Source organism: Mytilus edulis, chromosome 9 (assembly GCF_963676685.1).
Source record: "Mytilus edulis chromosome 9, xbMytEdul2.2, whole genome shotgun sequence".
Lineage (NCBI taxonomy): Eukaryota > Metazoa > Mollusca > Bivalvia > Mytilida > Mytilidae > Mytilus > Mytilus edulis.
This window is the reverse complement of record NC_092352.1, coordinates 51,250,146-51,274,989: the sequence shown is the minus strand read 5'-3', so window position 1 is coordinate 51,274,989 and position 24,844 is coordinate 51,250,146. Positions and strand designations below refer to the sequence as shown.

Here is a 24,844-nt window from a genome sequence, read left to right as displayed (position 1 = left end):
CGATGAGAATTACAAACATATACAAAATCCTTCTTCCGTTTATGTTTTTATTTCATGTTTTCGAGGGCCAATATTTGGAAACATAAACACAAGTACATAAATCAACACATTAACAAAATAATCCAAACAACATGCCACAGTCTAACAAACTACCTCTATGCCGGATTGATTATAAATTTATTTGCATTATATTTAAGACAACGCCACAATAATACATTATCACATGGTGACAACGTTATAGATAAAAAACAAGAAGACATGATTAACACAATTGTCGACCATGTGTCGTATAAGAATTGTAGTAACTAGCTAAATAGGCCACGTGTAATATATAATTCTTAACCTATACTCGTCCATCATATAAACGAATTAATAAGAAATACTTAACGAACAAAAGTAATAGATTACCTTAGCCGTATTTTGCACAACTTTTGGAAACGTTGGCTCCTCAATGCTCTTCAACTTTGTACTTGTTTGGCTTGATAACTATTTTGATCTGAGCGTCACTGATGTGTATTATGTAGACGAAGCGCGCGTCTGGCGTATTAAATTATAATCCTGGTACCTTTGATAACTATTTACTGTACGTGTGATGTCTATCAAATATTCAAAATCAAAGACAGTTTGATCACACGAAAAAAAGACAGAAAATACAAGAACTAGGCTATGCCACTTTTTCGAAGTCAAAGGTTTGAAAAAAAGTACTTTATCTGATGTGTTCTAAAATAACATTAAGCATCTTCCATGAAAAACTTAAACGGTAAATTTCAGATATTATGCTGCAGATATTGAGACATTCTGATTGCTCCATGAAGTATTTTTAGTTGCTTAAAGTTGGATTGCTAATTTGATCTTCTAGATAAAGACATAAGACTTAACAGTTCATAAGTAATTTGCACATATGTACATATTCAATGGTTTGTACTAAAGATAATTGTGTTTCTTCGAGTGCAATAATAAGTCACTTTAATACACTAAAACTTTTGCCATTTCGTCAATCTTGTTTTTCCCGATTTCTATTCATTTGCTCCTCAAGTTCGTATCTATCAACTAGTGATAGTTCACAAATTAAGAATAGTTTTCTTCAGAGGGCTGTTGGGTGATATATCAGAAATTTATTACATATTTTGTGTTTGTTCCACAACTTCATACTGATTATAATTCGATTCCCTATTTGTTAAGCCTATTTGGTTGACAAGGTCAACATATTCATTTGCGGTGGCGTAGTCATATTCAGTGTTAGATACAGCACGACTGCCTGATATACTCGAAACATTTATGTATGGTTTTGTATTGTTTCTAATTTCTAGGGTACGATATTCGTGGCCTTGAACGTTCTTTGTTGGGATTGTATAACTGTCTGAAGTAATAACATTTTTTAACATGTCCCTCTCTTCACGCATACCAATATATCTAAAATTCAATATAAAATGTATAATTAACACTATATTTGACCTTTTTGATGATTTTAAAATTTTGAACAAAAAATACAGTAAAAGCTTTTCAATCAGTGTTGATATGAATATTAGTTCATCTTATAATTTCATTTATATGCTATGTTGCAGATCGGCTGCAATTATTCATCATAAGAGGTTTCAGATATACACATGTACAACATATCTATGTCATCTACACATATGTCGATTGCACATAGATATTTGTTTAGATAAACAAGACTATGCAGGAATATCATATATATTTAATCGTCAACTATATATCATAATTGTTCTTATGACGTTAGACCGATATCTAGAGGCAGCAAAATACCACAACGTAATGGTAATGTTGTATATTTGGTATATATTTTAACAAAATTAAATAAACTTCAACAAGTTTAAACAACTTATCAAACCACATCTCCTTATGTTTATAATGTAGATTGAAATATGAATTATCAATTAAATATAGAACTATTTTACAATAACTAGGTCAGTACAGTTGCCTGCCCGTTACTAGTCTTTATCTCTAAAGTACCCAGTAAAGGTTATTCATGAACACCTGCCTAACGTATCTCGGTATTACACTTCTTCTTCTTTAGACAATTGATTTTTTTTTCTTATTTTAACATTGTATTAAACATTTGTTAATTTCATTAAATATATATTGTGTTCTAGTTATAACGAAATAAAATTTAAAGCAGAAACTTAATACCTTTTTAAAAATATTACTGCTACGACGCCAACACATATTAACAGTACCAAACCCATCACCAGTCCAATTATCATCCCTGAAATTTGAAAACATTAAATATAAACATTAGGTTAAAAATCAAAACATGTAAATTATAATTAATGGCGCTTAAAATGCATTTCTGGTAAACATTCAATATGTGCACCCGAATGCATTGAAGAAAGGTACAAAATCGAAAACATGGTGTACAGCAGCAACTTTCGTTTTAAGCAAGAAACTTTTTAAAGTTTACTTATGAGACAAATAAAAGATGAAACGGTGTATATTTTACATTTATTGTCTGGTTATGAGAGTAATAGAATTAAATTGAAAATTAAAATTTCGAGAATAATTTATATATATATAGATACATGACTTAACCAAATATTCCATATAGAAGGTTGAAAATGGACATTGATTCTTAATGTTACTGCAGTTTGATGTCGGGCATAATCTTGTACAAATTGAAAATAAAGTTCTTTATTATAAAGATTGCTTTTCTACCAGCCCAGTAGTCAGCACTTCGGTGTTGACATGAATATCAATTATATGGTCAGTTTTATAAATTTCCTGTTAAAAATCTTTGAATTTTTCGAAAAACTAAGGATTTTGTTATCCCAGGAATATATTACCTTAGTCGTATTTGGCACAGCTTTTTGGAATGTTGGGTCATTAATGCTCTTCAATTTTGTACTTGTTTGGCTTTATAACTGTTTTGATCTGAGCGTCACTGATGAGTCTTATGTAGACGAAACGCGCGTCTGGCGTATTAAATTATAATCCTGGTACCTTTGATAACTGTTTACACTACTGGGTCGATGCCACTGCTGGTACGTTTCGTCCCCGAGGGTATCACCAGCCCAGTAGTCAGCACTTCGATGTTGACATGAATATCAATGATATGGTCATTTTTATAAATTTCCTGTTAAAAATCTTTGAATTTTTCGAAAAACTAAGGATTTTGTTATCCCAGGAATAGATTACCTTAGCCGTATTTGGCACAACCTTTTGGAATTTTTGGTCATTAATGCTCTTCAACTTTGTACTTGTTTGGCTTTATAACTGTTTTGATCTGAGTGTCACTGATGAGTCTTGTGTAGACGAAACGCGCGTCTGGCGTATTAAATTTTATAATCCTGTTATCTTTGATAACTGTTCATACATCTTAAAAAAATGTCTGAAATATAATGAACAGCAATATATATTCACAGGGCAAATCTATATAATTAAAAAATACGGTTTAGTCAGACTGAGTACATTCTTGATAAACTCATTGCCACTCCCAACTATATATATTAAGTTAATTGTCTGTTTATGACTGTTTGAAACGTGGAAACTGCTTTTCATGTTATCTTTGAATAGCTGTTTAAAAAAACCACTTAAAAAACATGAAAAACAAGTATGCTAGTTATAATACTATTGATAGTTTACCTGTATTTCCCGTTTCTCCAATATCTTTCTCATGTGCTTCAAAATTTGTTAAAGGCCCTGGAAGAATATGTATATAAATTTAATATTACTTTCTTACAAATTTTCTAGAAATAATTACAGTTGTGACGGAGTTAAGAGCAGTGACTCCTGACGAAGACAACTGACAATTTCGTTTATTTGCAGATAATCATTGTTGTTGTATAAAGTATTATGATTCTCAAGAGTATGGTCAAAATAAAAAAAAATGGCAGAACACGTCAATAAAGCTAACTTCTATCACTTGTTCTGGCAGTTTTGATGTAAAAAAAACAAGTGGCAGTTTGATCACTCTTAAAAGGTAGAAAAAGATAAAAAAAAAAAATATTTTACCCTGCTACATATCAAAGGAGCTGTCAAAGGAAAGCATCCACGTCAATAATAAAACATATACTAGTATGTTATTTCAATAATTTAGTGTTGGTTGCACATTATGATTATTCCCGTTCCATGTATTCACAAAGTTTTAGAAACCATTTATCGTCATTCTTTTGGAAATAACTCCATACAGGCGGAGAATGGCAGTCTATTGACATAGTCTATATGAATAGACTCATCATAGATACCAGGATTAAAATTTTATATTTACGCAAGACGTCGTGTTTTGTCCACAAAAGACTCATCAGTGACGCTCGAATCAAAAAATGTTAAAAGGCTAAATAAAGTACAAAGTTGAACAGCAATGAGGACCAAATATTCTTAAAGTTTTGCCAAATACAGCTAAGGTAATCTATTCATGAGGTAGAAAAGCCTTAGTATTTCAAACAAAAATTCAAAGTTTTGTTAACAGTTAATTTATAATTATGAACATATCAATGATAACTCAAGTCAACACAGAAGTGCTAACTACTGGGCTGGTGATACCCTCGGGGATTTAAAACTTCAACAGCAGTGGCACCGAACCAGTGGTTGTAAATAAACTCATCATAGATACCAGGATTACAATTTTATATATTACCCCAGACGCGCGTTTCGTCTACTAAAGACCCATTAGTGAATTTATGACAGTGACAGACGAATTGGTATGCTACTAAATACGATAAAAGATAGACATGAATCCTTTTCAAATTGAGTGGTATTTAGATGACGACGACTATGTTATCATAGATAGTTCTATTTTTACATCTTTAAACATGCTCTAAAAATACCTACCAAACGGTAATCCTAAAGCTACCGTTATATTGGATACATCATATGTTGTCATAAATCCACCACAACCTCCCATATGCATCTCAAAATCAAAATAAAATTCACTACTCATGGATAAACTGTTATTTATTGATGACGAATAATCCATTAAACCGGTCATAAAGGTGTTTGACCTGCCAACTCTCCTCGGATAGCTTCTATTCGGATTGAAATAGAAAGTTATGTAACTATTTGGATTTGCATCACAGTTTCTGAAGGTAAAATCCCTGTCCCCAGCACGGTATCCTTGTGTGTTTTTTTCGCTTGCTAGGCTAGTTGGTAAAAATCCAAGAAACAGATATGGCGACATGTGATCGGCATTTGTGCTTTGAGGGCCTTGATATGAATTATGGTTGTTATATCCGAAGTAGAGATCTGACTTATTTTGATATCCTGTCAAATTTTCTACAGAAACGTCTTTTTGTGTACCGTCGTTCCACCTGATACGAATTGTAGTAAAGTTTCTAGTGTTGTATAACTTTGACATGTCAATTGATGTGTTATATGACGTCTTTGATATAAATGTATACACCCAATCATCTTCAAAGAAGAAATACACCTTGAAAGGGTTTTCACCATGATAAAGTATATATTCTCCACTGTTTTTTCGATTCTTTGACAAATATACTTCTTTGCAGGAATCTGAAAGCAGTTATGAAACTTTAAACATTTAATGTTCTATAAGAGAGGTAGGCCCTCTGTATTTTGTTCAAAAACCTCGATAAACAAACTTTTTACTTTAATTTTTACTTGAATTTACAGTATCACCATTCCATATCAGTCTGATTAGTGTGTACCATGGTGTACCTTATAATTGCCTCAAGATATCCCTAAACGACAATTTTTACAGACTTTGTCTTATTTGTAATATTTTTACGAACCATGCATGATTCCAAGTTTAACCAATGCAAAAACCTATTGTCAATACAGTTAAATATTGTGTATATGATTTTTCGGCAATTAATTGATTGATGTTTGTATAAGTGTATAACTAAAAACTCTAATATTCAAATACAAGTAAGATTTCACAACTTTTATGTTTTGACAATGTTAGTGAAACAGGGAAAGTTGATCTTACCTCTTTGTGTCATAACTTTTATTTAAAATAAGACGTTCTTTTAGGCCAAATCATTCACTACCGCATGTGTGATATTCATAATTGCTGTCATGACAAACACATCTTTTTGAAAAGGACTAATTGAGTTGTGTTTGACTTTTAGTATATTTGTAGGGTTGTTTACCGTGGCAGCAGTGACACAGTCTCATTTAGTTTTGTAGGTTCATGAAAACCCCGATTTTTTTTTATCTGGAACTTTTTTGTACCTTATGGTCATCGGGTCGTCTCCCGAATTCCTCTAAGTTCTGTGTCAGAATAAATGTATTATCGAGTTTACGAGCTTTTATCCTTTTAAATTGGTGAGACATTATTTTCATACTTTCTAATAAATGCAAGATGCAATAGAGAAAGTTTAAAAGAAGTAAGGGATTTGTAAAAAGTCAAACCACAAAAATACTGAGCTTCGAGGAAAATCAAAATGGAATGTCTTAATCAAATGGCAAAATTAAAAGCTGAAACACATCAAACGAATAGACAACAACCGTCATATTCCTGACTAAGTACAGTTATTATTAACATTCGACTTTGGTCACTACTTCTTTTTCAATTATCTTACTTAAATATGTTCGCTCCTATAGATGTTTTCCATTGATGATTTTACCCACACTTTATAGCGCGCGTCGCCATCTTGTAGGGCAATCAGAGCGAATCAATGTGTTACACGTAATCGGATTAAATATTAACATTTTGCCGTTAGCTATGGTTAATACTTGTGTTGTTTACGGTTGTACAATTAAAGCCTGGAGATACTGGCTTAAAGTTTTTTGACATTTCTAAACTAATTAAACACCAGGGAATTCAGACAAAAGAGCTTTCAATAGAACCTCGCTATTGAATTTTTGCCAGATATTCGGAGTTTTCTTGTTGTAACTATGTAGTGCCATAAAAAAAATCCCCGTTAACCCCTACTTTTCTTTTCATAGATTTTATTACATATAGTTTAAAAAGCAATTGTTGAAAATCCTATAAAATCCTTGTTATTTCCATATTTTTTTTAAGAAGAAGAGTACCAATGGTAAATTTATGAAAAGTCTAGAGAGAATTATTTCCCGCCAAATTTTCAATGGCTTTTATCTCGAAAACAAGTACTCGGACCCTTCATTTTTTTCTGCTTTTTTAGTTTCTTTATCTAAATACTATCAACGTATAACAGTCTTGTTATGAAAAACTTGTTATTTTGTAACATTGTAGCAAAATCCTTAACCTTTTCCATGTAAATGACCGGCTTTATAAAGTTTTGAACCGTATCTTTAGATAATTTTATTGATTGTCTTTGTTTCCTTTACGCTCGGAAAAATGTTTCCCTACACGGCTACAGGTAAAACCTATTATGTATCCGACAAATTTAAGAAGGTTTTGTGTGCAATTCCTTTTACACGCTTAAAAGTAAAATAACAAAAATACATAACTACAAGCTAAGGGAAATTATAGTTGGAAATTCCTTTATAATTAAATGGCAAAATCAAAAGCTCAAACACATCTCACGAATGAAAAAGAACTGTAATATTCCTGAATTGGTACATTTTCTTATGTAGAAAATGGTCGAGTAAAACTTGTTTTAAAGCTAGCTAGACCTCTCACTTGTACATGACGTACAGTCGTATTGAATTCAATAATATTGATAACAACGTTTGAGAAAACCAAACAGGTGTAATAGATTAACATGTCAAAATTTGGGGTACAGCAATCGATAAAGTAATATAATCTTAATACATAAAAACAAGTAACTGTTTCAACACAGAAACACATCATGAGATATAGACCAAGTACATAAGCAAACAAGAAAAACAGAAATTCAAAATTGACTATAGCACAATAACACAATGGCGGGATGTTAAAGATAACATACTTATTGTTTTGTACACCAGCCGCGCGTTTCGCCTAAAAAAGACTGAGTCTCATAAGTGACACTACAAGAAGGGTTAAAGGTCCTATAATCTTCTATAAGAGATACATTAAGGACCAAAAATTCCTTTATGCCAAACAAAACTTATATTATCTATTCATGTGGTAGAAATTAAAATCCTTAGTATTTCGAACAGTTAAAGTTTATTAACAGTTCCTTTATAAAAATAACAATCAATGACAATTCATATCAACAAAGAAGTTATGTGACTATTGGGCTGGTGATATGGTGGTATATAGTTGGGCAAACCTCCATCAGCAGTGACATCGACCCATCAGTTGAAAAAAAAACTCATCAAAGATACGATGCTTATAATTGTGTACGCTAGACGTGAGTGTTGTCTACTGTGGAAAGCCAAACGTTGACCTGTAATCGTTTACCTCCTTATTTGTCATTTTGGTCTTAAGTGGATAGTGTTGTTACATGATAAATAAATAGCATTTTATTTGCAAAACATTTAAGAATTTTTGGTCCTCAATTTTCTTCAACTTCGCACTTAATTTTACCTTTTTAACATTCTTGGATTCGAGCGTCACTGATGAGTCTTTTGTAGACGTCTAGCACATATATAAAGTTTCTATCCCGGCTGGTATCTGTGTTAAGTTTATTTACAACCACTGGGTCGATGTCACTGTTGGTGAAGTTTTTATTCCCCGAGGGTATCACCAGCCCAGTAGTCAGCACATCTGTGTGGACAGGAATTATCATTGATATGTTCATACTTATAAATTAACTGTATACAAAACTTCGAGCGTCACTGATGAGTCTTTTTGTCTGAATATATGAAATATCTATCCTTATATCTTAATAAACCTTTGATGAGTTCATTTACAGGGGAGTAGTATTAAATGCAAATACTCACTGAATGCTTCTATAGACGGAGATAAACACATCAGTATCGTGCACATATACAAACTTATGGAAATTGGAGACATGTTGCGCAAAAGAAATTCACCTAAAAATTAAAAAATAAAATAAAAAATAACGCATACCAATGAATTATACCGTAAAAGTTATTTCAGCTTACCAGTTCTGTAAAGATGTCTAACAATGTTCTTTCTGTAGTTTTTAATTGTATTTCAGCGTAACAGTCACTTTAGAATATCTTACATAAACAGTACAACTCGTCAATCAGTTTGAGTGTTGGGGGAATTATTTATAATTTTAATGACTTGACCTACATTTTATTATGTTTACATGTACAAATTTCAAAAAGCGTTCCCATAAAGAAAAACTATAATGATTCGTAAAAAGAAATCAGCTGATTCAATACGATTGAAGTCCAGTGGCGGATCTAGAAATGTTCATAAGTGGGGGCCCAATGGCTGCCTAATGAGAGAGGGAGCGCTACCGTCACGCTTCAGTGATTCTCTTTATAATTAACCAATTGTTTTCTCAAAAAGGGGGCCCAGGCCCCCTACTCCCCTCTAAATCCGCCTCTGTAGGTCCCTCTAACGAATTCAGCTTCTCATATATGGGGTCATATATAACAATTAAAAATAAGCGGTGTTCTTTCGGTAAACTTATGTTAATTATTGGGAAATGTCGTTTAAGATGTGGCTGTATATAATTATCACGGAAACAAATTGAAGATTAATGATAAAACTCAAACACATCACAATATACACACCTTAGTGTAAAAGAGCATTAATATATTTACCTGCATAGGTTTGTTTCTTTTCGAAATGAGAACTACACACGGATGTAGTTGTCACACAATGTTACAAAAATAGATAACGCATGACATTTAATTTGCTATTAAACTATCAAGGATGCAGTTGTTAACTTATAAAACTTATAGTGAAATACAATTGTCATCATAACAAAATAGGGCGTTTTGTGCGATTTGTCATTTACATTAAAGAGTTGTTTTACAATTTGAAGCCATTTTAATGAGAAGCTTGAACAAAGTTTAAATGCATTTTTTGATTCGATTCTCATTCGAATATAAAGTATTTAATTAACATAAAACCACAATACTTATGCATTTAAAAGTAAAAGCACCATATTAGAAATTATAGTACCATATGATAAGTGTGCATGATAGTGCAAGTAAGATTCTACCAAAGAAGAAAGACATGAATATAAACCTATAGATCAACAACAATTTAACTTCTTAATATCTTCACTGGTACCAAGAACCACATTCAACAATTTGGCATGGATGTTGTTTTTGTAAATCCTACCACTTTTGCACATACAATCGCTAGACTTTCAGTGTAGGTTATTGACTGTTTATTTGAGTGCAAAAACGTATAATTTTTGAGTTACTGGACAATGTATTTAAATTCGACTGACTACATAATCTATTTTTAAAGTATGCAACCTATTTGACAGAGTAGCACCCTTTTTGAGCATTTTTATACTCTATAAAACAAATTCATTGTTATAAATGGTTGCAAACCAAACTCATTCAAATATGAATAGATATAATCCATGTATTCTACATCCACCCGTATTGGACATCGCCACTACTCTATGTAGTATCATATCCCTATCTACAAATACAAACCCTCAAAATGTGTACATATGTGTTCCTAAATTTCAACAAATAGAGTTTTTTTTTTGTTTATTTAAAAAAAAAGGTTTCTTTTAAAATCTATATATAAGAAGATGCGAAATGAGTTTGTTTTGGACAATAAACAAGATAATGCATGTTTGTAATGTTCACGGTTTGGTTGTACGTACTCTTCTATGTGTAGGATGGTGTGATTTCTTATCACATGTTATTATAATTTTGTTTTCAGCTACAGCGACCTATCTTTATTATGGTATATGTTGTTATTTATTCATCGTCTTTTATATTTGTTAATAATAAAAATAAGCATACCCACTACCGTTATTTGAGGGGTCCGTAAGTGACCCTTTTCAGGGCAAACTTTCCTTCCCTATCCAACAAGCCTTCGTTTTTCAGTTTTTCAGTGGTAGTCGGAATTCCCCCGAATGTATACATTACAATTATCCCATACACTAAAATAAAGTTGACCTTTTCCTTATAGTACAAACAAAACATGTCAGACATGTACATATAAAAAATTTATGCACACGAAACATAGTTGGCCTACCGGGTATTGCATTCCTTATAACAAAAACAGACCAAAACATAACAAGAGTGCACATGCTAAAATGTATAGCGTTCTTTACTAACCATTGATTTTATGTTGATAGTTCTAAGTATTAAGCTTAACTACAAGTATCACATAAACTTAACATGATCCAATGAGGTCCAGGTCAGATAATTCAAAGAGAAATACATGTACACCTTACAATCATTTTATACACCAAATGTAGTTGACCTTTTGATTATAGTTTCTGAGAAACAGACTTAACCAAGAAAACTAAACATTGACCAATGAACCATGAAAATAAGGTCAAAGACAGATGAACTATGCTAGACAGAAAAGTTTACCGAACAATCAAGACTTGCGTTTAATGTAGTTGGGTCAACTACCCATTGCTTATAGTTTCTAAGAAACAAACTTAACCAGGAAAACTTACATTGACCAATGAACCATAAAAGTGAGGTCAAGGATAGATGAATTTCTGCCAGACAGACATATAACCTTACAATCATTCCAAACATCAAATATAGTTGACCTATTGCTTATAGTTTAAGAAAAACAGACCAAAACACAAAACTGAACACTAAAAAAGTCTGTATAATGGTTTGTTGCAGAATGGCGTAATGACGGACAAGGGTAAAGCTATATGGCATCGACAACTTTGTTGCAGGGCCATTAAATAAAATAAAAAAATAAAAGACACCTGCCAGATGGACATGTACACCTTCCAACCATTCCATAAACCAAATATAGTAGACCTTTTGCTTATAGTATAGTATAGTTATCCTATAACTCATAATAAGACAGAAATCAAGAATACTAAAAATCTTAACTCTTTTTTCAAAGGAGTCAATGAACCATGAAAATGAGGTCAAGGACAATGGAAATAAGACAGATAGAAACTTCGTTACATAAGGGAAAGTATGAAGGGTATCTGGGTCTGCTACCTTTTGAAATATTAAGCTTCCAAGAAGTTTGTTTATGCTTCTGTTGCTGTCGCCGCTGGATAACTATTCCTATGTCAAGCTTTCTGTGACAGAAGTCCACAAGGAGGGTATCATCAGCTCAGTAGTCAGTATTTTGGTACTGACATGATTAACCAAACTTAACAAAAATTTTCCGTTTATAAATTTTGAAATTATTAAGAAACTAATTATGTTTCAACTCCCTCAGGCAAAGTTGGCTTTAGATGAATTTGGCTATTTATTTTAGGTATTTTTAACATATAGCTCTTCAACGGTTTCGGTACTTATACATCTTCGGATTTCAAATAATTGGCATTCAGCGTTCCTGATGAAGGTAAATCCAGAAAAGTGCTTCGGAAGCAAGAAATTATAAAATGTGTTGTTTTCAATTTTTTATATATAGCATACAAAGATTCTTATATTTACATAAAATATACAAATTTCTTAGCAATTCACATAAAATAAACATGATTTATTATAATATTAAAAGAAAAAGTAACGTTCAAAGTCTCCTTTTTGAGTACATCCCAACCAAAATAGTAGGTCTAATAGCTGTCTCCTATCATCTGCTACCATGATATTATATGATCTGGTGTACTGTATACATGATTTGAATATATCCACATTTTTATTTAATAGCCAAGCTTCATAGTGTTCTAAATCTGCTTCCAGTAACATGAAAATTACCTGAAAGTAAACATATTGTAAAAGATATAATTAGGGACTTCATTAAGATATATTAATATTGGAAAGAAAAATAATCCTATACTTTGGTGATATGTGCTTTAAATTCTGACCAAGTTTTCCTTTATGTCCAATTGTGCAATTATAATCTAAGAAGCAATTAGACACTATTTCATTTAAATTAAATTAATGTGTGGAACAAAAATAGAATGAAATTCAAAACAGTGTGGCTGTGGCCATTGATTGACACATAAAATTCCTCCAATGACTGGGACAATTTAGGTGAACGTTTGTATGTAACGACCACTGCTCACTATGTACTTTTTAAAGACATTTAAACTATGGGGTCACCAAAGGTTCTCAACACCTTAATAAAGTAATTCGAAAAATTAATCAGAAATAACACGATGTTTTGATTTATATCAATTATATAAATCAAAACATAAAGGTTATTCCTGATTAATTTTTCGAATTATTTTATAATTAAAGCCGTTAAGAAACCTTTGGTGACCCCACAGTTTAAATGTCTATAGTAGGTACGTCGTGAACCGTGGTCGTTACAGACAAACGTTCACGTAAATTGTCCCAGTCAATGGATGAATTTAACGCGTCAATCAATGGCCACAGCCACACTGTTTTGAATTTCATTCTTATAGCTGACTGAAATATCAATGTCAGAAAAATATCAACTTTTTTGTATGAGTCTGAGAAACTGGGGAGGGGCAACGTTCTACCGAGCCCTTCCCCAGTTTTGCGGCGAGTACAAAAAAGTTGATATTTTTCTGACATTGACCTAATATTGTATATGCACATTGATATTTTAAGATCTCACAAAACATGTTTAATCTCGACACATTATTGAGCATGTCCCAAGTCAGGAGCCTCTGGACTTTGTTAGTCGTTTATGTTTTTTAATTTTAGTTCATTTATTTGTTTTGAGGTTTAGTATGAAGTCCATTTTACATTGAACTAGGAACTGGTACGCATTTTTATTTAGAGGCCAGCTAAAGCCCGCCTCCAGGTGTGAGGTTTTCTCACTGTGTTAAAGACCAATTGGTGGCCTTTCAGCTGTTATCTACTCTTTGGTCAGGTTGTTGTATCTTGGACATATTCCCCATTTCCATTCTCAATTTTATTTTTAAAGATATTAAACCTTAGCTGAAAAGAGACCAAAATCACATTTGGCAAAGTTTAAGTGCTTGTAAATAAAAAATATATTAGAAAACCAATCAGTTATGGTATTTCCAAAAATATTTATTTTTAATCTACTCAATAAACAGACTCAAAATTCATAAAATATCTCAAGTCTTTAAGTTTTCCTCTACTGCAATATCTTTATTACAAGTTTAACAGTCCAAAAAGAGAAACACACATATGTTATAAACACAGAAATTTAAAGTTACCTCAGTCCTAAAACAAACAACTGCAAGAGTACTTGGAGCAAATGTTGAGTTCCAAATATCAGACATGAGTTGGAGTCCTATCTGATCTAGTATACATTTGTCCAAATGTCCCTCTATCCATGGAGTAGCTGAATCCTTGTCACCATCTGTCTGACTTAAACCATTGTTTTTAACCTTAATAAAACAGGTAAAAAGTTCAGGAATTAATTATATGTAAGGTTAAGATATTAGTTTCAATATATTTATTTATAGTGGATTAGGTTATTGCAACTTATGTTAATCCTTTTCCTTTTTGAAATCTACAAGGGTGTCTCTACATGGCTTTCTCATAACACGGGTCAGCCATTTACTGTTCCCTTCCGACGGACTATCATCGTTTCCTTAAGACCCATTATTACTCTCGCAAATGGTGTCCATGGAGAGCCGAAAATTCAGTCAGCCAATTTTTTTTGCATGAATCAAACAGGATTTTTCTAAACATCACAAAAATTACAATGGCATTTTTTACTTAAATGTCAGACAAAATCGTGATATAGATGCACGCAATAATTTCTGAATTTACAGTTTATAGATACTCTGTAAGGTCCAATCTGTAGATTTTTCGTTAGAAGTTTTCTGCTTTGACTCTATATTAATGAGTTAAGATCTTTTTAACAGAGTTTGTTCTTATGTTGAGCTGTTGCACCACTATCCCAGGTTAAGGGAGGGGTTCGGCTCCAGCAAACAAGTTTAACACCACCACATGCTATATGTTCCTGTCCAAAGTCAGGAGCCTGTTGTTCAGTGGTTATCAGGGAGAATGCTTGTCATATTTGTTTTTAGTTAATTGTTTTATTAAAAATAAGGCTAATAGTTTTCTCATTTGAATTGTTTCATATATAGTTTTCATGTCCTTGCCTTTTATAGCTGTCCATTAGGTATGGGTTTTTCTCATTGATGAAGGCTGTATGGTTGCCTATCATTGCTTACATCCACTTCATTTGAACTTTGGCTGATAGTTGTCTCATTGGCGTTCATACCATATCTCCTTATTTGTACATGTATATGTATATATGTACATGTTTTCATAGTTCTCATTGGAATTTACCCAATATCTCTTCATATTTTTGTATAAATTAATATTGTACATACCTCTACCATCAACATTAATAAATGAGGTGATCCAGCTTTAGTTTCATGTTGATAAAATCTTACATCAGATATATAACCAACGGTTTTATTTCTTATTTTTAAACATTTTTTGCTAGCTTCGCCAACTCTGAAATGAAAAAAGACCAGAATTTTTTAATCAGTATATTTGCAAATGAGAAAGCCAAAACAATTTATGTTTAATTTGAAAATTTAGATCCTTGATAGAGATTTTGATAAAACTTTGCAAACTATATGAACACACTATTTAATTATTATTATACGTACATATAAAGCTAATACTGTTAAAAAAAATATACCATATGTCATGTACATAATGTCATGAACGTAGGTATTTAAATTTTTTTCTAATTTGCTCAATTATTTTTTATATATGTATCTATTAATTTTATTTCAACCATTCCTTTATGATCCTTTATTATCAAAAATACATATTTTTTTTTTATAGAATCTAGTCAAAAAATTATATATTACAATGTACAATGTAGCTAATGATATTCACTTTTTCCTAAAACATTTATTATGTCAGATCATAAAATTCAAATAATTTCAAACTTGGATACTCCATTTTGTAGTCAACATGGTCAATAACATGTAAAAGATTTGAATTGGCTACTTTGTTTTTAATAACAATGTGTTTTGGAATAGATTAAGGTAAAACATTGTTCTCATATACATGTATATATACAGTACCTACTCTGGATTGAGAAAACATATCTGTGCAAACTTTAGGAATATTTGAGTGAACACACTTTCTTGTAATATTTCTTGATCAGAATATCTTCCAGGTGGAACTGGAATAGGATTTATCAACTTTTCAAGGATTTCTTTCATACCAGAAACAAACAAAAATATTCTGTGAAACCAATGTTCAAACAGTCTACAAAATAATATATGAATATAAATTTAAAATATAAATAAAATAAAGTTCCTATAAATAAAAAGTAACAAATAATATTTATTTGTTATATATGTATCATGTTTAGGATTTTGGGGTTTCCTTTTGTTTAAATAATGGCAGTCGGTTGGAATTTTCATTGGGTCAGAATCAAGAAAATATTGTAATTTTAGTTCTGGTATTTTCCACCAATTGATACCTCAACCATTTAAAAAAATAAGTTTGACAACAAACAAGAAGTTAAAAAAAAACCCAACTAAGCCCTTCTAGGAAGAGACATCTTCAAAATGTAGATAGACAATTTAAGATGACAACTTTTAGACCTGTTACAATTTATATTGAAATGCATGCATACAGGCATCCGTCTATCACTGAAGAATGAATAACGCCCCCTATATATATATATGTATTTTTGTTGTTTTAAACTGTACATTGTTGTAATATAAATAGCTTTTATAATGTTTTGTTAGATTCTTTTTGGAGTTGGTTGATCGTTACGGAATATCTGTTTCAAAGATGATATCAAATATGTTCCTTATATCCTAACTACAATGCTGTTTCCTTTTCAGGGGCGGATTTAGGGGGGGGCCCAGGCCCCCTTTTTTGGAAAAAATTTGGTTGCTTATATAGGGAATCACTGAAGCGTGACTGGAGCGGGCCCCCACTTACGAAAATATCTGGATCCGCCACTGCTTTTAACCAAATGACCTACCAATTTAGACTATTTACAGGTTTGTAATAACTTGAAACATGATGGGTGCCACAAGTGGAACAGGATCTGCTTACTCTTCTGGAGCACCTGAGATCACCTTCATTTTTTATTGGGGTTCATGTTGCTTAGTTTTTAGCATGTTTAGTTTTCTTGTGGCTTGTGTATTATTATTTGATTGTTAAACTTTTTCTTTTTTAGCCATGTTGTTGTTAGTTTTCAATAGATGAGTTTGAATGTCCTCCTGGTATCTTTTGCCCCTCTTTTGTACACTTGGATTAGGCATTGTCATAAATGTTTAATATCATGTGCTTTTGTCATTTCAGGGCCTTTTGTAGCTGACTATATATGCAGTATGGTCTATGTAATTGTAGAAGGTGGAACTGTGACCTATAGTTAATATTCAAGTCATTTGGTCTCTTATAAAGAGTTGCCTCATTGGCAATCATACCACATCTTCTTTTTCATATATATATTTATTCAACATGTTCAATAAACATTTAATTTATAACATGTGCAAAATGTATAAGGTTATCAATTAAAACGTGAACCTAAACTACATTTTTTACATAAGTGTCCTCACCTTCCCTTTCATGAATGTGACCTACCGGATTTGTTGAATCCCGGTCCATTCACGCTTAATCACACTTGCACCCATTCGTGTTCGCCCCCTTTCACTTTTGCACCCTACACGTTTCCATCCAATTTTACAGAGTTTTCGTAAGTGTATTGCTATAAATATATATGTCATTGTTTCTAAATAATTTAAGATTCTGACAAGGTTTATTTTTTGTATCATACATGTCATAGTAAGTGATTTGCTATAAAAATTTATTTTTTCATTGTATTTTATAATTAAAGTGTGATTCTGACAACAATCACAAGTATTTCATTTTTGTGTTAATTCTTAATCATTTTGATTAGTGCATGTTGTGTATTGAAATAAAAAAAAAATCATTGTTTCTAGCCATTGAATCTGACAATGTGTTGAATAAATGGTAAGCATGGTCATGATGGTAGGTGTATTGCTATAAATATATTTTTTTCATTGTTTCTAAATATAATGAGATTCTGGCAATTTTTGTTTGTTGGTGTGTTGGATAAATCTTAATCATGTTTAGGTAAGTGATTTCTCTATATAAAAAAAAATGGGCACGAACAGACTTCGGGGGCGAAAATATGAGATGTGAAAGTGTATTTGCCGCGAACAGACCTGATACCTTATTACCGGATTTGTTATACATGTATCATGAGCAGGATCTGCTTACCCTTTCCTGAGCACCTGAGATCACCCCTTTTTTTGGTGGGGTTCATGTTGCTTAGTTTTCTATGTTGTGTCATGTGTACTACAAAATGTATTGTTTGTCTGTATCTTTCGTCGCTCTTTTAGCAGTTTTCAGACCTTGATCAACAAAAAATGTAGACATGGTTGATGAAAAACATGACATTTGATAGAAGTTTTTAAACTAGAATATTACCTATTACTCAATCTGTCAGTTAATATCAAATTCGGAAGATTGTTATTCTCTCTACACCTCGTTCTTTCATAGAATTCAGATAATGTTTTATTAATTGTACAGATGATCATTAACGATTCTTGTTCTATTTCCTCTTCTTGTAACATTAATGCTAATGGTAGTGTTGATTTCTTACTCCAACTGACACAAGGGAATGAAAAAGTAAGAAGGTCCATGGTGAACATTTTGAGTGAATCAATGGTGGTGGGAAAGTTTCCAGATCCATTGGATCCCTTCTGTAAAATTTTAAGATTTTGAATCAAGTTATCCATAGATATAGGCTTCTCCGAGAAAATAACTCCAACATCGTTCAACGTTCCCTCTGTCAATTTCGGCTTTTTAGTTTGATGTCTTTTACAGTTAGGAAAAAAATCAATGTCTGAGCTGTTACTTGAATCTTCGATGCTTATGGTTCGTTTACATGTTGCCATTGTAGCTGTCAATGTTTATGGGAGGTACTTCAGTGTATTTTTCAACTAGATCATCCACAGATCAACGAAAATAATGACAACATCCGGTTGTTACTGTAGCGCCGTCTATTGGTTTTTAATTGTCAGATTGTAATATCTCAAAACAAGTCGGTTACAAATTCCGGAAAATGAAAATATAAAATTTGACTAATTTAAAGCAAGGATGTAGTAAACAAATCCTTGTTTTAATGATATAATTACATTTATCGATACAGTAAATCTGTACAGTGAATTAGTGTATATCATCTATTGTAAATCAAACAGATGACTCCGAGTCTCAAGAAGAAACAGGTCTCTGACTTGAAATGAGAAAAAAAACCATATACAAGCACTGCCTGGTACCAATCATGATAGTTATAATTGTCACATAAAACCATTTTTATATGATTCGGACGCAATTACAGTGATCCCTCAGTGTATTTATATTTTATCTAATTTGCACGTTTTACCAGTGAGGTCATTGTTGTCTCATGATGTAAGCCGTGAGTAAAATTGAGACTGGAAATGGGGAATGTGTCAAAGAGACAACAACCCGACCAAATAAAAAACAACAGCAGAGGGTCACCAACAGGTCTTCAATGTAGCGAGAAATTCCCGCACCCGGACGCGTCCTTCAGCTGGCCCCTAAACAAATATATACTAGTCCAGTGATAATGAACGCCATACTAATTTCCAAATTGTACACAAGAAACTAAAATTAAAATAATACAAGACTAACAAAGGCCAGAGGCTCCTGACTTGGGACAGGCGCAAAAATGCGGCGGGGTTAAACATGTTTGTGAGATCTCAACCCTCCCCCTATATATACCTCTAACCAATGTAGAAAAGTAAACGCATAACAATACGCACATTAAAATTCAGTTCAAGAGAAGTCCGAGTCTGATGTCAGAAGATGTAACCAAAGAAAATAAACAAAATGACAATAATAAATAAATAACAACAGACTACTAGCAGTTAACTGACATGCCAGCTCCAGACTTCAATTAAACTGACTAAAAGATTATGATTTCATCATATGAACATCAGGCACAATCCTTCCCGTTTGGGGTTTAGTATCATACCATCATAACATATATGAGAAGAACATAACCCGTGTCTTCTTCTAAAAAAAAAGGGGGGGGGGGGCGAGGTCAAATGAGCGATAAATAAAGAAATTTACGGAAAGCTGTATAAAAGCCAGTGAAGTTCAAATGTATATCAACAGTGCTTGTTGGAGTTGTGAAAATGTCAAACTGGCATCAACCTCTTGTAAGTTTGTTCAGAGACATGTATACTAAATATATGTCTCTGGTTTGTTTGTCTTGGTTTTGGGAAGATTCACAATATTTCTCTCTCAATTATTTTCAAACATACATAATTATATAACTTATTTGGTAAATATATTGCTAAGCCCTGAGATTTTTTTTTTTATCAAAATGTAACACGTCTTCCCAGTTCCGGTATATATTTTTTCAAAGAATATATTTAGATAAAAAATATAAGATTATTTCAACTATTTACTTAATCAGAGTAATTTTTCTTTAAGTTCTTTCCGAAATTATAAAGGCACTGGCTACGGTTACATGGAAATGTAACAATAATAAAATAATTATTGTTTACTTACATTGGAGACTAATTGCCGGAATACAGGGTGAGGTACGGATCCGATTAATTACGAATGTAACAATAATATTTGTGTCTGCGGTTACATTGAGTTATTGGTACATTACTGCACTTCAACGTACGGTAGATTTATTAAACTTAAACTAAACCTTCCCTAGTTTTGTTGCTTATTTCTTTTTCCGCAAAATAAGAACAACGATGAACGAATGAATGTTGGCAACTGTTTTAACATTATCGCATTCAAATTGACTTTTAAGTTTTTAAGTTTTATTAGGTTTTTCAGCTATGCTATTAAGTTGGATATTAAAATCGGAGCGAGGTGAACATAAAATCATATCATAACCCGCAATAGTCATTCGATAGTGCAGAATGGAATTGTACAGTATGCAATACTGACGTGCACATTGCTGCATCACTCGTTTGTAAAGGCTGCTTAGAGTGGTTTCACCAAAATGCATCGGACTAAAACATTTCCCAAAAAACTGTCATTGTAAATAAAATTAAAACGCATTGTATGCATTGTTGTAAAATCCAAATAAAATTGTTCAAGTTTTATTTTGATACATATCACTAGTCCCAGCGTACATTGAAGTGCATTTATGTAAAAATAATGCAATGAACCGTAGACTCAATTACTATTGTTACATTCGTAATTAATCGGTTCCTAACCCAGCTCTTGACTTCTATAAAGCGCTCAACATCTCGTGATCTGTTTGACTAATATTTTCTATATCTTCCCTTTTTGTCGATTTTTAACAATTAAGCAAACAAAGTATATAATATATTTTCATAATTTGCAACTTGTTAATTACCATGCAAGATTTGCAGATGTTACTGTGTTTTTTAAGTTTGTATGTCTACGGAAAGCGAAAAAAAGTCTTCTATCAAATCTTTAAATTAATCCCAGTGCTTAAACATATTGTTCTTTAAATGTGTCCTCTGTCTTGAAAAGACTATGGAGAATAGTAAGTGAGGCGACTGTATTATAAATTTAGGTTTAACCATTAATGTGTTAGTTTTCTAGTTTTGCATTCACTTCCTGTATAACAGTTTTAATTTAATTTAATAAGGCATTCAGAAAGTAACGCAACGTAACAATTCCCAAAATCAGCGAAACAAATTGATGTAGGGAAATAGAAACCACAGCCCAACTAATAGTTTAAGACAGAACTAGCAACAACGTTCACAAAGATATGGTGGTAAAGGAAAAATAAAATCAGCGATAAATTGACAGTCTTTCTCTGTCATACACCTCAAATTTGGTGTACAACAATGTTAGTACTTTTTCTCAAAAACAAACATGTTTATTATCTAGCAAATCAAAATTAATTGCCTAATTTTTTTTTCATTTCAAGTTAATAAAGGTATGCATAAATTTTATGTCTCAAAAGAGAAATGTAAAGTCTATTACAATACCTTACTTCAGTTTCTCTCAGATTTATCGAAAATTTTATTATTTATGAAATAAGTTTTGTTTCTGAGTTAAAATTGTGAGGTAACTAGATTGATTTATTGTTGGTGTTTTATTGCTACTTTTAACGCCACTTTTGAGCTCTTTCGTGGCAGTCAGTTTTTGTGGGTGGAGGAAGCCTGAGTGCCCGCAGAAAACTACAGACCTTCGATAGGAAAACTGACTGTCATTCCTAGTCAATTCAGATTTGAGTCGAGTGCACATGCACGAGCGAACGACCTCAGTGTTGACTGGTTATATCAGTAATTACAGAAGTAGAACTACTTAGACCATTTGGACACCAAGGCCCCCTGAGGTTATTGGAGTGTAGTATTCTATTCATTTGACTTAATTCTATTTTTGATTATGAAATTAATATGCTTTCCTTCTATCTTAGTCCCTCTGTTCTTACGAAACCTAACCAGTGCTAATCCATGTTACAGAAAGACCAGTGCTAATCCATGTTACAGAAAAACTCTTTTATAGCGTTAATTGTACATAGAAATAAGAAGGTGTGGTATGAGTGCCAATGAGACAACTCTCCATCCTAGTCACAATGTTTAAAAAGTTTATAATTAGAAGTTATAGTACAGCCTTCATCACGGAGCATTGGCTCACACAGAACCCCAAGCTACAAAGAACACCGAAAGGATGGTCTACTGTTTTTCCAGAATACTGAGTACAATTCGAGTTTACCTTAAAAAATAACACAGAATCAAATAATGAAAAAACAAAGTATTTAAAGAAAAGTCGTCTCGCCAATGAAAATTTATAAAACAGGCCAACGCTTTCCCTGTACCTGGTACTTCAATGGCGTAGCTGTGTCATTTTTACGTGTACGCCCGAACCTTGGCGAGGGATATGAGGGGTGCCAACCGCTCAATGTTAAAGCATCTGCTGGTAGTGGGTTCGGAAAGGACGATATCGAGAATGAGATACCGTAATGATTCCTGTCAGTAAAAAATCATTGATAGCAACATACTTTTGAATCTAATTGGTTTGTTTGTTTTGGTTAAATCTTGTAATATGTTAACTTATTCATCGTGTTAAACTGGAAGCTAGCCTAAAGGTCATTGGTTTTAGAGAAAACGTCCAAACCAATATTACTTTTAAATAGTTTAAATGGTGCCGTGAGTGAGCATACAATCCACATAAGCACCTTTTAATGAAAACGAAAAAAATATTTCTAAGAGGTGCAAAATAAAAAAAATTCTGGAACACCTAGGATTTCTTCCCACAAAATGGGAATCAATTTATTTTCCCTTTAAAGGGATTTAAAATTTTTTAAAAATTTTCTTCTGATTTTTTTTTCTTGATCTGAAATATTTCACGATAATCTATGAAGGTTTATAAATTGAACATGTAAAACAATTAATTGACGTAAAGAAGAGTCCGGCTATCCGGCTGTCTATCAGAAAAGAACAGAAAAAATGAATGAAAAAAATGCTTTCAAAATTTTAGCTTTAGACATAGTAATAGAAAAAGCTTCTTCGGCATTTTCATAATATTCGATGAAGGTTCGACAAGTAGTTAATATAATTGAGAAATAACAAAATGTAAGCCCAAACTGCGACCACTTATTAATTGCAGAAAGAAATACATTTTGTCCTTAAAATGTGGGAGATATAATTGCATTATTATATTCCTCTGCATACTCTTTTGATCATAAACAGTTTCTGTCCAATTTTCGTAAAATTTCACGGAGAGTCATTCAAAAGACGTTATCCACATTCGGAACCTAAATGTTGACGTCGCTTTGTCTCGCTTTCATTGACATACATCACTGGCTCGACAAAAATACAAACAGCATATCGAATCTGAGCAGATAGTGAATTGTTTTAAAGTTTAAATATGATAAAAGTACGTAGAATTCATAGTAGATTCAGACTTTTACAAAAGATTCGAACAACTATATGAAATAAATTTAGTCCCCTTATTATTCAAAATTACAATCCATTGAAAAAAAGAAGCACAAGGCTGATGTGCTTTTGACCAATTTTTCTTATTCTATGTCGAATATTTGTTTTATTTTCAGAATTCAAGTGTACGCCCGGGCGTTTTGACGTAAACGTAGCTACGCGCATGGTACCGCAATATTTTGGAAACATCGTCGCCTGATGTAACTGCCCATTACACTTATTTGTGTAACCTATACATATTTGAAAATCATTTACATGTATTAGGGACAATGTAACTTTTTTATTATGCAATATCTAAATTTAAATTGTATTTTTTATTGTGGTTCAGTGATCCTCAAGCGGAGACTTTCCTATTTATAAATGCACTGAAGTATCAGACCACAACGAACCCCATATCAGATTTCAGAAAACGACATTCTCTTTCCAGGTCGTACCAGTTTTTGACTCATTTAAATAACAGTGAGTTTCACATTCATCAAATGTGATAATTACGGAATTTTAAATTTTAATGCACGAATTATCTTAATATGCAGAAATGAAATTAAATATTTCATTATTTTTTGGATTTCTTAGTCTTCAGGTAAGATTTGTAGTTTTTCTTTGAGTGTACATCCTTTTTCTGTTGACCACAAGCTTACGTTAAATATGCGAACATGCATCATTCTTGCTAGAACCTTGAAACTACTAAGATTTACAGAGATGCACACGAGAAGTGGCTGTTAAAGCAGAAATTGGTCAATACTATGGATTCTATTTCTACATACCGGTACTATTTGATAGCAAGCAAACGAAATTCATTTTTTTTTATTTATTCTTATCACGTTATCTGACTAAAGAGACAAGGGACTGCATCTCTGCTCAAGACCTACATTTTAAAATGATTTTTAAAGCTAATTTTAGATTTAAATCGCTCCCCTTTTATATGCTATACATAGGAACTGATTTAAAAAAAGAATAATAAGTGAACTGATAATTATCAACGACGCAATTCAAGCTGATATCGGGTTCGACATTTGATTTAAGTGCAAACGTTCTTCCTGGTTTGATACAAACGAGGATGTTATATAGGATAACAATAAGTATTTGCATATGGTCTCCTATTACCAAAACATGAGCTTCTCATTTCAGATAAAATTTCTAAACTTGATCATTGGTATATATTTATTCAT

General features: G+C 32.2%; 3 protein-coding genes across 3 annotated transcripts in view; 1 reads left to right on the top strand and 2 right to left on the bottom strand.

Moving 5' to 3' along the window:
- Window positions 1-977: 977 nt before the first annotated feature.
- Window positions 978-9,592, bottom strand: LOC139488560 (uncharacterized). Its single transcript, XM_071274286.1, has 6 exons — window positions 9,508-9,592; window positions 8,710-8,802; window positions 4,789-5,466; window positions 3,601-3,657; window positions 2,152-2,227; window positions 978-1,413 (listed from the first exon to the last, which is right to left on the bottom strand). The coding sequence occupies exons 2-6, from the start codon at window positions 8,780-8,782 to the stop codon at window positions 1,119-1,121; spliced, it is 1,179 nt and encodes a 392-aa protein (XP_071130387.1). The 5' UTR covers window positions 8,783-8,802; window positions 9,508-9,592; the 3' UTR covers window positions 978-1,118.
- Window positions 9,593-12,271: 2,679 nt separating this feature from the next.
- On the bottom strand, window positions 12,272-18,787 carry LOC139488553 (uncharacterized). Its single transcript, XM_071274279.1, has 5 exons — window positions 18,196-18,787; window positions 15,808-15,990; window positions 15,093-15,219; window positions 13,962-14,135; window positions 12,272-12,561 (listed from the first exon to the last, which is right to left on the bottom strand). Exons 1-5 carry the CDS (start codon window positions 18,663-18,665, stop codon window positions 12,358-12,360), a joined length of 1,158 nt encoding a protein of 385 aa, XP_071130380.1. The 5' UTR covers window positions 18,666-18,787; the 3' UTR covers window positions 12,272-12,357.
- A 5,305-nt stretch (window positions 18,788-24,092) lies between these two features.
- LOC139488558 (uncharacterized) overlaps window positions 24,093-24,844 on the top strand; it is an 82,696-nt gene continuing 81,944 nt past the window's right edge. Inside the window, exon 1 of the mRNA XM_071274283.1 lies at window positions 24,093-24,255. Coding sequence (XP_071130384.1) covers window positions 24,211-24,255 — 45 coding nt within the window. The 5' untranslated portion in view covers window positions 24,093-24,210. The remainder of the gene's footprint in view (window positions 24,256-24,844) is intronic.

Excerpts from the sequence above, each read along its gene's own strand:
- LOC139488560 (XM_071274286.1), bottom strand. The coding sequence starts at position 8,782 with ATGTCTCCAATTTCCATAAGTTTGTATATGTGCACGATACTGATGTGT. Across the intron at positions 3,658-4,788 it reads AGCTTTAGGATTACCGTTTG|GGCCTTTAACAAATTTTGAA; the intron begins GTAGGTATTTTT and ends ATATTCTTCCAG. Across the intron at positions 2,228-3,600 it reads TGGAGAAACGGGAAATACAG|GGATGATAATTGGACTGGTG; the intron begins GTAAACTATCAA and ends TTCAAATTTCAG.
- LOC139488553 (XM_071274279.1), bottom strand. The coding sequence starts at position 18,665 with ATGGCAACATGTAAACGAACCATAAGCATCGAAGATTCAAGTAACAGC. Across the intron at positions 15,220-15,807 it reads ATATGTTTTCTCAATCCAGA|AGTTGGCGAAGCTAGCAAAA; the intron begins GTAGGTACTGTA and ends TTTTCATTTCAG. Across the intron at positions 12,562-13,961 it reads TTGTTTGTTTTAGGACTGAG|GTAATTTTCATGTTACTGGA; the intron begins GTAACTTTAAAT and ends GTTTACTTTCAG.